Source organism: Mus caroli, chromosome 11 (assembly GCF_900094665.2).
Source record: "Mus caroli chromosome 11, CAROLI_EIJ_v1.1, whole genome shotgun sequence".
In the NCBI taxonomy this organism is placed as follows: domain Eukaryota; kingdom Metazoa; phylum Chordata; class Mammalia; order Rodentia; family Muridae; genus Mus; species Mus caroli.
In genome coordinates, this window is record NC_034580.1 from 100,304,646 (window position 1) to 100,318,599 (window position 13,954).

A 13,954-nucleotide genomic window follows, 5' to 3' on the forward strand; every position below is an offset into this window, starting at 1 on the left:
ATCATTGGTCTCTCATCAATAAAACGTATGCTTTTATATTTAAGTGTCTGCTACAGAGATGGTCATGTACAAGGACCAGGCATCTGCTTTTCCATAGGAGCATCTTGTGTTCCTGGGATTTTTAAGTCCCACGGCCACCTGGTGAGGACCCAGCTGCCTGGGGGGGGGGGGGGGGGGGGGGGGGGGCGGGGTAGGGGGTGGCTGGATTTGGGGAGCCTATTTTCCATCCTGAGTGGGGTGTATACAGCAGCTGATGGGAGCCACTGACAAATGGTCCATCAGCCTTTGCGCTGTGTTACACCCCTAGTAACATAATCCCCTTTATTCTCTCTCTCGCCCATTGACCTGCAGGTGCAAATAGTCTACAAGCCGGTGGACCTGAGCAAAGTGACCTCCAAGTGTGGCTCCTTAGGGAACATCCATCACAAACCAGGTAGCACTTGAGGAAGACAGGCTTTGGGACAGGAGTGCTGGCTGGGCTGGGGGGTGCTTCCTAGAATAGGCCAACCTGGGCAGTGACTGTTAAATGTGAAAGTACTGTGTGGCCTTGGACCTGGGTCTGTTCCTGTTGTGAGCCTAGACAAGGGGCGGAGGAAATGGTTTTATATCCCATCCTGTGGCTCTCCAGAAAAGCCTGTATAAAAGGACCAGCCATGGGTTTGATTGGGTCCCTCCCGCCCCCAAAGGCCGGCTCTGTGAACATCTCAGCTTTGTCACAGCCAACATGGGGGATACTTCAACTGCATCAGCTATAACATGAGACCTTTTGGGCTGTTGTCTCATCTTCGCTGTAACATTGTTCAAAGAAAGCATTCTTCCCAGGAAAACAGTCCAGGCCACTTCCTCTCCTGCTATACCCTGGTGTGGTGACCCGAGCCACAGGGGAGGTTAGGGTGTCTCTCCTCATGGTGCATTTGACAGGCAGTTTGATTCCAAGGTCTTGAGGGGCTATGGCTTACAGAATGTTCACAAGTAAATCTCCACAGCTGGAAGGCATCCGGTTTAAAATTTAGTGTGCCTTCTCTTGGCCATGCTTCCTGTACCACTGAATGATCTCAGGAGGAAGATTCTTCAGGGTAAATATCCCATGTACACCTTCTCAATTAGAGAAGAGGCAGGTAGTTTGCAAGCCCTAAAAAGGGCTTCCTGTGGCTAAGCCTCTTTCTAAAGGAGAGCCCTGGCATCTCCTGAGGATGGGTTATTTTTTGAATCACTGGCCCAGCCTGTGTGGAGCCAGTGGGGATGTCTTCAGATAGTCCCCTCCTGAATGGTGATACCTGACCTACTTTTTTTTTTTTTTAAATCAAGTCTCCAGCGGCCCAGAGCACTTCGCTCTGCCCGCTGTGAGCTCACTTAACATATGCTAAGTCCTCCAGACCATAGACTAGGGCAAGAGGCTCATGTGGGTTGTGTTCCAGGAGGTGGCCAGGTGGAAGTAAAATCAGAGAAGCTGGACTTCAAGGACAGAGTCCAGTCGAAGATTGGCTCCTTGGATAATATCACCCACGTCCCTGGAGGAGGGAATAAGAAGGTAAAGGGGCCAAATGGGAGGTCATACGGGGATAAGAGGGCTAGCAGAGTGGATGAAGACTTCAACTTGTGTGCCCTTGTCTCCTTTTGGAGGTAGCATTATCATCATAACTTGCATATCAGATATTTGCATCATGATTCATAACAGTAGCAAGATTACAGTTATGAAGTAGCAAGGACATAATTTTAGGGGGGGGGCGTCACCACGGCATGAGGAATTATATTAAAGGGTTGCAGCATTAGGAAGGTCCTCTATGGACTCTCTGGAGATAGAGTTTCACCCTCACCTTGGTACCAAGAACAAGGCAGAAGATCAAAGGCAGATCTTTCCCACTAGTTACCAGAGGGCTAGAGCAAAGTCTGAGCTGACTGAGGCTGTGGTCCAGCTGTCAGGGAGGTTGTCTGGTGTCCCCAGAAGGTCATGCCTCAGGTTGCCATCTCATGCTTTCTACTACTTCCTCTTGGACTCCTGGTTATGGCATTGTTCCCTAGTCATCGTGTGTGTGTGTGTGTGTGTGTGTGTGTGTGTGTGTGTGTGTGTGTGTATGTATTACTTGCACATGAGTATACAGGTGAGCACACCCATGCACCTGTGTACAGAGGCCAGAGCAGAACATCAGGTGTCTTCCCCTTTCCCTCTTGAGACAGGATCTATTCCTGAACCAGAAGCTTGCTGGTTTTGCTAAGCTCAGTGAGCTCCTGGGATGAACCTGGTTGCATCCCTCAATGCTGAGGTTAAAGGCTACAAGCATGCACAGCCATGCTCTGCTTTTTTCCTTGGGTGCCAAGGATTTGAACTCAGGCTTTTGTGTTTGCAGAGCAAGCACTCCTACCCATCTCCCCAGCCCGATGACATCATTTAAGAAGGACTTTTTGGTAATCCCAGCGCTTGGGAAGCAGAGGCAGGTGGATTTCTGAGTCCGAGGCCAGCCTGGTCTACAGAGTGAGTTCCAGGACAGCCAGGGCTATACAGAGAAACCCTGTCTCAAAAAACAAAAAAGAAAACAAAAAGACGTTTTGGTATCCTACCTTCTATTGCACGTGCCAACAGCTGCCACATGAAATTACTTTAGTAATCTCTGGTAAAGGGTGTGAGGTGGCAGCCATCAGTAGCTCTTCAGCAAGCCTGTGTCTTTGTGGCTTCTTTTTATGCTTTTAGCAGCAAGATGGCAATAATTTAGCAAATCAGAGTCCAGAGCTGGTGGTGTGAGGCGGCGGTAGAGTGTTGCAGGATATTTGATCACACTGTGAACCCCAAATTGTGTTCTTTACTAAAAAACCCGTTTCTAGTTATGGTGTGGCCCAGCCCTTTAGCACACACCTTTAATCCCTCTGGCTGGAATGCAGACACGCCCTTGGTACACACCTTTAATTTCTTTTTTTTTTTAAGATTTATTTATTATTATACATAAGTACACTGTAGCTGACTTCAGACACACCAGAAAAGGGCGTCAGATCTCATTACGGGTGGTTGTGAGCCACCATGTGGTTGCTGGGATTTGAACTCAGGACCTTTGGAAGAAGCAGTCAGTGCCCTTACCTGCTGAGCCATCTCGCCAGCCCACACCTTTAATTTCTAACAGTAAAGATAAAGTTAGTTTGTAGAAGGAAACACTCATGTTTGAAAGTGACTTCTGAGGGGCAGAGAAAGTGACAAATCAGAGAAAGATCTGCCAGAATGAATCAGAGATAGGCTATGTCCAATGAGAAAGGAAAGGGAAGTGCAGAGAGAGGAGGAGGCAGCTTGGCTGGGACAACTGTACAGAGACAGGTTGCAGAGAGAACAAGCCAGACACAGGTGAAGACAGAACGAGCCAGAGAATGAGAAGGAGCCAGAAGATTAGAACAGATTACTAGAGTTTATTCGAGGCCAAGCAGAGCAATTCAGGAGAGGCCAAGAGAGAAGTCAGATTGAATCAGTCAGTTCCAAGAGGAGCTTTAGCCAGAACAACTGAGTTGGATCAGCCAGAGTTCAGAAAGAACTAGAAAGGGTGAGCTGTATTCGGTGGTAAATCTCAGAGGCTGAAAACACTCTATGCCTAGATAGATTGGATGGAGGCTGGAAGCTTTTAGGACTGGGCCTAGGTTAGCAGACTGAGGCAGTAAGCCTCAAGAGACAATTACATCAATGAAAAATATATTTACAGTAGAGCATGTGCTTAGCCTGCTTGAGGCTATGGGCTCCATCCACAGCACTGATTGATAGATGATAGATAGATAGGCATTACATTTGTAGGATACATTTACAACATGTAAAATGATGTGTGTGAGGTCACTCAGTTATTCATACTGAGCATTATTTGTTTTTTTTTTTAAATTTTTGTTGTTGTTGTTTTTTGTTTTTCTTTTTAAAGATTTATTTATTGATTATATGTAGGTACACTGTAGCTGTCTTCAGACACTCCAGAAGAGGGAGTCAGATCTCGTTACGGATGGTTGTGAGCCACCATGTGGTTGCTGGGATTTGAACTCCGGACGTTCGGAAGAGCAGTCGGGTGCTCTTACCCACTGAGCCATCTCACCAGCCCCCCATACTGAGCATTATTTGTAATTTGAGAAAAATGGAAGTGCCTCCACGTGCATCAACAGGGAGTAGATAGATTCTGATGCAGATGCTGCAATGGTATAGCAACTGGCATGAAGAAGCACTCTGTGGAATAGCAAAATAATTAAGTCTGAACCTTGCCAGCACATACCTGTAGTCTCAGCAATTGAGAGACTGAGGGTTCTTGGCCAGCCTGGGATTAATAGTAATATCTTGCTTCAAAAAACAAGCCACTCGGGCAGTGGTGGCACACGCCTTTAATCCCAGCACTCGGGAGGCAGAGGCAGGCGGATTTCTGAGTTCGAGGCTAGCCTGGTCTACAAAGTGAGTTCCAGGACAGCCAGGGCTATACAGAGAAACCCTGTCTCAAAAAACCAAAAAAAAAAAAAAAAACAAAAACAAAAAAAATGAACGAACGAATGAATGAATGTTTTCCTCCCACCACAGACTAGCTCTGGTATATAGAACCTTATTAATCTCACTTTCTGCATCTTGCAGATTGAAACCCACAAGCTGACCTTCAGGGAGAATGCCAAAGCCAAGACAGACCATGGAGCAGAAATTGTGTATAAGTCACCCGTGGTGTCTGGGGACACATCTCCACGGCACCTCAGCAACGTGTCCTCCACGGGCAGCATCGACATGGTGGACTCCCCACAGCTTGCCACACTAGCCGATGAAGTGTCTGCTTCCTTGGCCAAGCAGGGTTTGTGATCAAGCTCCCAGGGCAGTCAATAATCATGGAGAGAAGAGAGAGTGAGAGTGTGGAAAAAAAAAAAAAGAATGATCTGGCCCCTTGCCCTCTGCCCTCCCCGCTGCTCCTCATAGACAGGCTGACCGGCTTGTCACCTAACCTGCTTTTGTGGCTCGGATTTGGCTCGGGACTTCAAAATAAGTGATGGGAAAAGTAAATTTCATCTTTCCAAATTGATTTGTGGGCTAGTAATAAAACATATTTAAAGGAAAAAAAAAAAAACATGTAAAAACATGGCCAAAAAATTTCCTTGGGCGATTGCTAATTGATTTTTTTCCCCCCTGACCCCACCCTCCCTCTCTGAGTATTAGAGGGTGAAGGAGGCTCTGGAGGCTGCTTCTGGGGAGTGGCTGAGGGACTAGGGCAGCTAATTGCCCACAGCCCCATCCTAGGGGCTTCAGGGACAGTGGCAGCAATGAGAGATTTGAGACTTGGTGTGTTCGTGGAGCCATAGGCAGGTGCTGTTAACTTGTGTGGGTGTGAGTGGGGACTGAAACAGCGAAGGCTGAGAGATGGATGGGTGGATTGGGAGTTAGAGGACAGAGGTGAGGAAGGCAGGTTGGGAGAGGGGATACTGGCTCCTTGCCAAGTAGCTTAGGGAGGGCAGGGAGCTGCAGCTGCCCGCAGCAGTCCTAGCTAGCTCAGATGCCTGCTTGATAAAGCACTGTGGGGTAACGTGGGTGTGTGTGCCCCTTCTGCAGGGCAGCCTGTGGGAGAAAGGGGTATTGGGCAGAAGGAAGGTAAGCCAGCAGGTAGTACCTCGTAGATTGGTTCTCTGAAGGCTGCTCTTGACATCCCAGGGCACTGGCTTCTTCCTCCCTCCCTCCCTGCAAGGTGGGAGGTCCTGAGCGAGGTGTTTCCCTTCGCTCCCACAGGGAAAGCTGCTTTACTGAGTTCTCAAGTTTGGAACTACAGCCATGATTTGGCCACCATTACAGACTGGGACTTTAGGGCTAACCAGATCTTTGTAAGGACTTGTGCCTCTTGGGGGACCTCTGCCTGTTCTCAAGCTTGGCCCTCTGGCACTTCTGTAGTGTGAGGGATGCGGGGTGGTGTTCTGGGGATGTGGGTCCCAGGCCTCCCATCCCTCACACAGCCACTGTATCCCCTCTCTCTGTCCTATCATGCCCACGTCTGCCACGAGAGCCAGTCACTGCCGTCCTTACATCACGTCTCACTGTCCTGAGTGCCATGCCTCTCCCAGCCCCCATCCCTGGCCCCTGGGTAGATATGGGCAATACCTGCTCTACACTAGGGGTTGGAGTCCAGGGAAGGCAAAGATTTGGGCCTCAGTCTCTAGTCCTACGTTCCACGAATCCAACCAGTGTGCCTCCCACAAGGAACCTTACGACCTTGTTTGGTTCACTCCATTACTTCCTATCCTGGATGGGAACTGGTGTGTGCCTGCCTGGGGATGACCTTGGACCTCTGCTTTTTCTTTTACCTAAGTGGTTGCCTCCTAGGCCTGACTCCTTGTGTTGAGCTGGAGGCAGCCAAGTCAGGTGCCAATGTCTTGGCATCAGTAAGAACAGTCAAGAGTCCCAGGGCAGGGCCACACTTCTCCCATCTTTCGCTTCCACCCCAGCTTGTGATCGCTAGCCTCCCAGAGCTCAGCCGCCATTAAGTCCCCATGCATATATTCAGTCTCCACACCCCAGTTTGGGGAACATACCCCCTTGATTGAAGTGTTTTTTCCTCCAGTCCCATGGAAACCGTGCTGCCTGCCCTGCTGGAGCAGATGGCCACCTCCATAGATGCAGCCCTTCCTTTCCCGTCTTCACCCTGTTACGTTGTAGTTGGATTTGTCTGTTTGTCTGGATTCACCAGAGTGACTATGATAGTGAAAAGAAAAGAAAGAAAAAGAAAAAAAAGAAAAAGAAAAAAGAAAAAAAAAAGGACGCATGTATCTTGAAATATTTGTCAAAAGGTTCTAGCCCACCACGTGATGGAAAGCCTGGATATCACTGTCTCCTTCCTGACATGGCTCCAGGCCAGTGCAGTGCTAACCTGCTGGGACATCCCATGTTTTGAAGGGTTTCTTCTGCATCTGGGACCTCTCAGACACTGGATTGTGACATTGGAGGTCTGTGACATTGGAGGTCAATGGCATTGTCCAAGGCCTGAAGTACAGGACCAGCTAGAGGCATCAGGCTCCGAGTGCCAGGGAGAGCTTGTGGCTGGCCTGTTTTGTATGAAGATGGTCCTCTCTGATCACGACTTCAAATCCCACAGTAGCCCTGAAAGACATCTAAGAACTCCTGCATCACAAGAGAAAAGGACACCAGTACCAGCAGGGAGAACTGTGACCCTAGAAATTCCATGACGACCCAGTAGATATCCTTGGGCCCTCTCCAAGCCTTGGCCTCTTCACCATAGTTTGGGATGGACTGCCCCACTGATGAAGGGGACATCTTAGGAGACTCCCTTGGTTTCCAAGCTGTCAGCCCCCTGAACTTGCATGACCTCCTACAGCTGCAGGGACTAGGCCTTTGAAGATTAGGAACCTCAGGCCCAGGTCAGCCACTTCTGGCTTGGGTACAGTTAAGGACAATGTGGAGAATAGGAGGAAGCAGCCAGCCTTTCCCATTAAAGAACTTTTGAGTGCCCAGGGCTACCTATTGTGAACTTCCCCACTGATAAGACTTTAGCTGTCCATAGAAGTGAAGAGTCTGAGGGAGGAAAAGTGTGGTTTGATGGTCCGTGATCCCTTCATCATGGTTACCTGTTGTGTTTCTCTCTCTTACACCCATTTACCCATCCTGCAGTTCCTGTCCTTGAATGGGGGGTGGGGTGCTCTGCCATATATCTCTTGTAGGGCGATCAGCCCAAAAAATCATGATCTGGAGTGATCTGGTCAGTGCTGATAGGCAGTTTACAAAGGGATTCCGGCTTGTGATTTCAGTGAGGACAATCCCCCAGGGCCCTGGCACCTGTCCTTTCTTTCCATGCCTCTCTAGTCCAGAGCCAATGTCTTTGGGTGGGCTAGATAGGGCATACAATTTGCCTGGTTCCTCCAAGCTCTTAATTCACTTTATCAATAGTTCCATTTAAATTGACTTCAATGATAAGAGTGTATCCCATTTGAGATTGCTTGTGTTGTGGGGGAGGGGGAGGAGGAACACATTAAGATAATTCACATGGGCAAAGGGAGGTCTTGGGAGTGTAGCCGTTAAGCCATCTTGTAACCCCATTCATGATTTTGACCACCTGCTAGAGAGAAGAGGTGCCAGGAGGCTAGAACTTGGAGGCTTGGCTGTCCCACTAATAGGCTTTCGCAAGGCAGAGGCAGCCGGCTAGGTCCCTGCCTTCCCAGCCAGGTGCAGCTCTCAGGTTTGTGGAGGTAATCTATGGACTTCTCTTCCTGCTGCCTTCTTGTGGTGTCCAGAGCCCACAGTCAATGCCTCCTCAGAACCCTGGCTTCCTTCCCTCTAATCGACTGGCACATGACTATCACCTCTGGATTGACCTCAGATCCATAGCCTACACACTGCTAGCAGTGGCCAAGATCACTTCCTTTCTCCCCATCTGTTCTGTTCTCCGGGAAAGTAAGTGGGGATGAGGGTGGAGGTGGTAATCAACTGTAGATCTGTGGCTTTATAAGGCTTCAGGCTTCTCTCTGGCTTCTTCTGAAAGGGTTACACTTTGGGCAGTACTGCAATCTCACCCTCCTGATGGACTGTAGCCTGTGCCGTTACTGTGCTGGGCATGATCTCCAGTGCTTGCAAGTCCCATGATTCCTTTGGTGATTTTGAGGGTGGGGGGAGGGACACAAATCAGCTTAGCTTAGCTTCCTGTCTGTGAATGTCCATATAGTGTATTGTGTTTTAACAAATGATCTACACTGACTGTTGCTGTAAAAGTGAATTTGGAAATAAAGTTATTACTCTGATTAAACAAAAAATCTCTGTTCCTGAGTTCCAAGTACAAGAAAACAATAGTTTACGAGTTCTTTCCCCCACTTAGAAAATTCAGAACAGGAAATGAAGGTAAAGGCCAGACACTGGAGCGAGAGCTCACTTGGTTCCTTTTCACATTCCTCTGCCGGCACACTACCCTCCGACAGTACTCTGTGGCTCAGCTCACAAGGCAGCATGCAAGAGCTCCTAAAGCCTGCGCCAGTTCATGCAAACGGGAGAAGTTTGGTGTGGGATGTATGAGATCCTTCATTTCTGGAACTTAAGTGCAGAGGACTGGGGCTGAAACAAACTCAAGCCAATCAGCTACAAACCCAGCATGCATACACAATTGCACTGCTGCCTTTGTGCCTTGGAATCTTACTATATAGAAATCAAGGAATATTTCTGCTGGAGAAAGGACAGCTTCTTGCTCAAAGTATTACAAAGAAAAAACAAAAAAACAACGCATATCCTCTTGAGGCTTGTCTTTTCATGCAGCCCAGGCTGTTAATGAAGTGCAGGGTCCTCATTGCATGCTTAGGCAACCCACCCTCAGGCCCAATTTCTTGTTGAATGCCATGGCATGTGGGCAGAGTACCACCTTGGGTGTGGGCCTATCCACTCTGTTTGAGACATTATTTTCCTACACTTGTGCCATGTTATCTGACCTCTTAGCTGCTTAGGGATTCTTGGGCCTCAGTTTCCCATCTCACATAGGAACATTATGTTGGTTCTAGATTCAAACTCGGGGTCTCATCCTGCACTTCACTGAGCTGCCTCCCTTACTCCCCAGTTCTTTGTTAATTAGACCAAGGTCACAATCTTTAGATTCCCAATTTTAAAGCATTTGTCTTCCTCAGTTCCCACCAATGCCTAGCCTCTGCAGACAATTAATGCATGCAGGAAAATGATCTAACAGCTCTGAGCCTTGGAGAAGGTGCACCTTGCTCACTGGTCCTGTCTAAGAGAATTGGACCCTTACACTCTTTATAAGTAGCGGTAGTCTCTCCCAGATGATGTACAAACTATTTACTTCCATTGATTGCAACACCTCAAAGAAGAGAAGTCCCTATTGGATAGAATTTGAAATTTTGCCCTCCTGCCCTCTCAGAGCAGAGAATGAGTCCATTCGTCAACGGTCTTCACTCAAGAACAGACAGTACTCTTCACCTTAGTGAGCGACTGATCACATCACACACCCAGTGTTCCCACGACTGTGAGCGACCACCAGGGCTTAGCAATGCAGCCCCACAGAATGCTGGGGCTGCCATCTCTGTCAGACATACAGTCCAGGGTATTAAGAAAAGCCCGACACAACTCTCTGTATCTTTTTTTATTATTATTTTTTTCATTTTTCCTTTCTTTTTTTTTAAGCACTAGTCTGTGCTTTGCAAACAGAATCATGACATTAACAAAGATCAGCTTCTCTGAAGAAAAGCATTTCTATAGAACAAAGACAGCTACATGTTCGCTGCCATTACACAGCTCAAAGCAGGAAAAGAAAATATTTACAAAATACAAGTTTTTTTAAATTTTTGTCTTTTTTGGTTTTTTTGTTTTGTTTTTGTTTTTTACAATGCTAAAAGGGTTATTCAGAATTTTCAACCTTATAAATAGAAGAAGCACTTTATGCATAGGGATATGGTGCATTATTGTTGTTTAAAGAAACAATGACAAACCTTTTAACTTGCAAACAGAAAGAAAAAAAATCACTAATGTTGAAAATTGTGAAAAAACCCCAACCATTAAGCAGTCTGCCTACTATTTTTGTACGATTATAAAATGGCAGAAAAAGAAAATTCCTTTCCCCCTCCCCTTTTTTGGTGATGTGATTATACATAAGACAGGCACAAGGCTAACGGGAGGGAGGTTCATGGGGAATGATGGAAACCACAGCTAGGACCAACAGCGTTCCACAGGCAAGGGATGTGGGGAAGTGGGAGGGTCTAAGTGACTGTCTGACAGGGCTGTGAGGGAGACACGACATGTGAACTCGTCAGTGAAAACATGATACAGAAGTGATGATGTGTACTCCACAGACTTCCTAGTTTGTAGGGGAGTGGGAATGGGTCATAGAAGCTCTGACTGGAAGGACTACCGTTATCTGTGTGAAGGCATGGAGGGAGAAAAAAATGGGGAAGGTAGGGCAGGGTGACCTGAGCAGCTGCAGCAGGGCACTGCAGTCAAAGAGCCAAGACGGACGACCAAATGCAGATGAAACTGAAAATGGGCCTTCAAGGTTTAGGTGACAAGGTGAAGCCAGCTTTCCTGCTGGCCCAGAGTTCAGTGACAAGAACTAGCCAACAGAGGCTGGCTGGAAGGGTGCTCCATCCTGGAAGATCAAGGAGGGGGTGACCAACCCGAGCTAAGCCAAGTCACAGATTGGAGGGAAGGAAAGAGCCCAGACTGCTTTTGCTCTACTCCCCTAATCTAAGGAGGCTGTGCTGATCTACCTGCTGCCATTTGGCTGGCCCACCCTATCCCTCAGGTGCAGGGGAGAGGGGTGATCATCTAACATCGCAAGTCCAGTGATCCAACAGTGCAGAGGATATGCAGGACCAGGCCAGCAGGGTCTCTTCCTGAACTTGTCTGCCAACTGGAGGAAGTGCTCAGGTGTGACATGAAAACAGAACAAGAAAACAAACAACAAAACCAAACCAACCAAAGGAGGATCTAAATTCCTTAAATTCACTAAAAACTGTGAAAATTTCCAGCATATGATGTTTGAATATCAAACGCAGAGATTTCTGAAGCTTTAATGCCAATAGTAGTGAGTCTGTATAGTCTCATTTTCCGCTCATCTGTGAGCTGGGCGCTGAGCTGCGACTGTTGCTGCCAGATGCCGACTCTTGAGCGGGACAACAGGAGGCGAGGTGGGTGCCACCTCTGCCTCCCGGCCAGTCTTGCTGCCTGAGGTGCGGCGAGTGCAGCGGGCTGCTGTGTCCTGTGCATCCAGCTGTTCGTCACATTCTGCCTGGGGACTGTAGGCCAGAGGGAAGGTCCGTCGTTCCCATGGCTGGACTGACTGTGGACAGACAAGATGATCTGGTGATGACCAGTTTGCAGAGACTAGGCCCTGACCTCACACTCGTAGTAGCTTGCCTGTCTAGTAGTATTGGGGAGAAGTTTATGGAGGCTGCTCCCAAGGTGGGATACCATAGGAACAACGACCAACCACACCTCATTTCAAAACAACACAGACAAGAGCTCTATCTTCAGCACATGCTGCCCCTCCCTGTTCTACCTTCTATCTTGCCCTCCCTCCACTCAAAGGAGATACCCCCTCACCTGTTCATCTAGTCCCAGCTCTGGTGTGGAACATCGGGTGTCTTCACTGGCCAGGTGTCGCAGACTGTCCCGAGCCACGGGGGTGAGAGGGGCTGAGTGTAGTTCTGGGCTAATGGGACTCCTAGGAGATTGACCATGGGAGAACTCGGACAGAGAGTGGCAACTACTGACATCAGGGGATGCAGGCTGTGGGGTGGAGGGGTTGGCACTGCCCAACTGAGGGGTGGTCCGGCCGTCTGATGACCTGTAAGACCTATGAGCCAAGAAATACACCAATGAGTAAGCATTTTTTCTGCTTCTTTTTGGGGGGGTGGGGGTAGTAAGAGGAATTATTTTAAAAAGGCATCTACACCAAAGCAGTTAACTCGAACTGATAGCAATGGCACTCTTTTGAGATCCTTCAACGGTACTTGCTTCCACTTTTACTCACACAGGTAGGGTCTATAATACAACATGTGAGAGCCATGAGGAACTATCAGCCCTGCCTAGAGAATTCACAATAGAGACTAGAGTTCAGATTTTGAAAATAAGTCAAAGAAAAATAGGTGGTCTCCTACCACTCTTTTAAGGGAAATGGTTCATGAGACTTGGAGGGCAAGCACTTCTAACTCCCTAGTCTTCACCTAGAGTGAAGATTGCAAAACCAGACCCCATCAAGAGGACCAACTTTTGAGGCCTTCTAAATCACTATGATAACCAGTAGGCCTTTAATCATATTTCCGTGGCTACCATCCTCCCTCATTCAGTAGGTACTGGGAACCCATGCCTGCCCATTACCTGCTGCCCCGACGCTGGGGTGGCACACTTGTGGTCCACAGCCACCTTGCCCTTTCCATCTCCTCACATTTGGCATGCAGGGCTGCAAAGGCTGCATCAGATAGATCCTCGATCTGCAACAAAGCAGTTTTATCAATCTCTTTTCCCCAGGAAGCTAAGGTTATGAATCAGCAGACTAAGTCTAAAATCAGTCTTGCCCCATTGAAGATGCTGTTAGTCATAAACAGAATACGACAAGCTTGCATATGATACCCTTATGTCTTAAGGCATTGAGTGTTGAGGTGGGTGTGCATGCTCCTCCAAGACAGTATAAATATGGCAATACCTCCTCATTCTCTTCATCAGGACTCCCCTTCAGAGACTGAAGATCAACCTCTCGCCAGCTGCAAACAGGAAGAAGAAAAAAAAAAAATCACAGGATTGTAGGCAGGCAACTCCTACCTCTAAATGAAGCCCCACATGCAAACACACACAAAAGCTAGAAACAGCGAATCAGAAGCAGCAAGCTGTTAGAGGTGAGGCCGATAAGACTGTCAGCCTCAATTTTAAATAAAGAGTATTTAATATTAGTTGATTCATATCATACAGAACATAATCTTTGAACTTTCCTAAAGAGACTTATAAATGAAATAAACATTTTAAGAAATCTGGTTTGATGTTGAGACAATACATTCAGTATTTTAAAACATACAGTCTGTTAGGTTTGACCTTTGGGTTGGTGGATTTGTACAATGGAATAAAAGAAACTAACAGAAATAATTTTATTTCTATCGGGTATCCCTCCCTCACCAATTCGCTCTTAATATATAGCCCAAGCGAGTAGCAAACCTCATGGCAATCCACCTGCCTCAGTCTCCCAATGGCTATGACTAAAGGTATAAACCATCCATGCAAGAAGCTGCTCCTAATGAAAACAACAACCCCTCCCCTCCCCAAAACAAAAACCCCTCATTCTATAGCCTAGGCTGGCCTTGAACTTCTGCTGCTTCCTAATGTCTGGAATTACAGGCATGAGCTATCATGTCTTTTGATCCCCATTTTCATTGTTGTTTCTGGAAAATATAGTCTAGACCTACAGCCCACAGTATACTCTGGGGAACCAGGATAGACCATCATGCCTGTCCCCAGACCCTTCTTCTTCTTCTTTTTTTTTTTTTTTTTTTT

General features: G+C 47.5%; 2 protein-coding genes across 22 annotated transcripts in view; one reads left to right on the plus strand and one right to left on the minus strand.

The window, feature by feature from the left end:
- Positions 1 to 8,718, plus strand: part of Mapt (microtubule associated protein tau) — a 103,799-nt gene extending 95,081 nt beyond the window's left edge. For 11 of the 14 annotated variants that reach the window (XM_029483476.1, XM_029483465.1, XM_029483466.1 and 8 more), the window contains 3 exons: positions 352 to 433; positions 1,419 to 1,531; positions 4,574 to 6,707. In XM_029483476.1, coding sequence (XP_029339336.1) covers positions 352 to 433; positions 1,419 to 1,531; positions 4,574 to 4,789 — 411 coding nt within the window. In that variant the 3' untranslated portion in view covers positions 4,790 to 6,707. Of the gene's footprint in view, positions 1 to 351; positions 434 to 1,418; positions 1,532 to 4,573 lie in introns of all 14 variants that reach the window. The other 3 variants (XM_021176411.2, XM_029483475.1, XM_021176413.2) reach the window with 1 other exon arrangement.
- A 1,325-nt stretch (positions 8,719 to 10,043) lies between these two features.
- The window catches only part of Kansl1 (KAT8 regulatory NSL complex subunit 1), a 129,511-nt gene continuing 125,600 nt past the window's right edge, over positions 10,044 to 13,954 (minus strand). For all 8 annotated transcript variants that reach the window (XM_029483464.1, XM_021176694.2, XM_021176689.2 and 5 more), the window contains 4 exons: positions 13,116 to 13,173; positions 12,791 to 12,903; positions 12,014 to 12,266; positions 10,044 to 11,750 (listed from right to left, as the gene is read on the minus strand). In XM_029483464.1, coding sequence (XP_029339324.1) covers positions 11,523 to 11,750; positions 12,014 to 12,266; positions 12,791 to 12,903; positions 13,116 to 13,173 — 652 coding nt within the window. In that variant the 3' untranslated portion in view covers positions 10,044 to 11,522. The remainder of the gene's footprint in view (positions 11,751 to 12,013; positions 12,267 to 12,790; positions 12,904 to 13,115; positions 13,174 to 13,954) is intronic.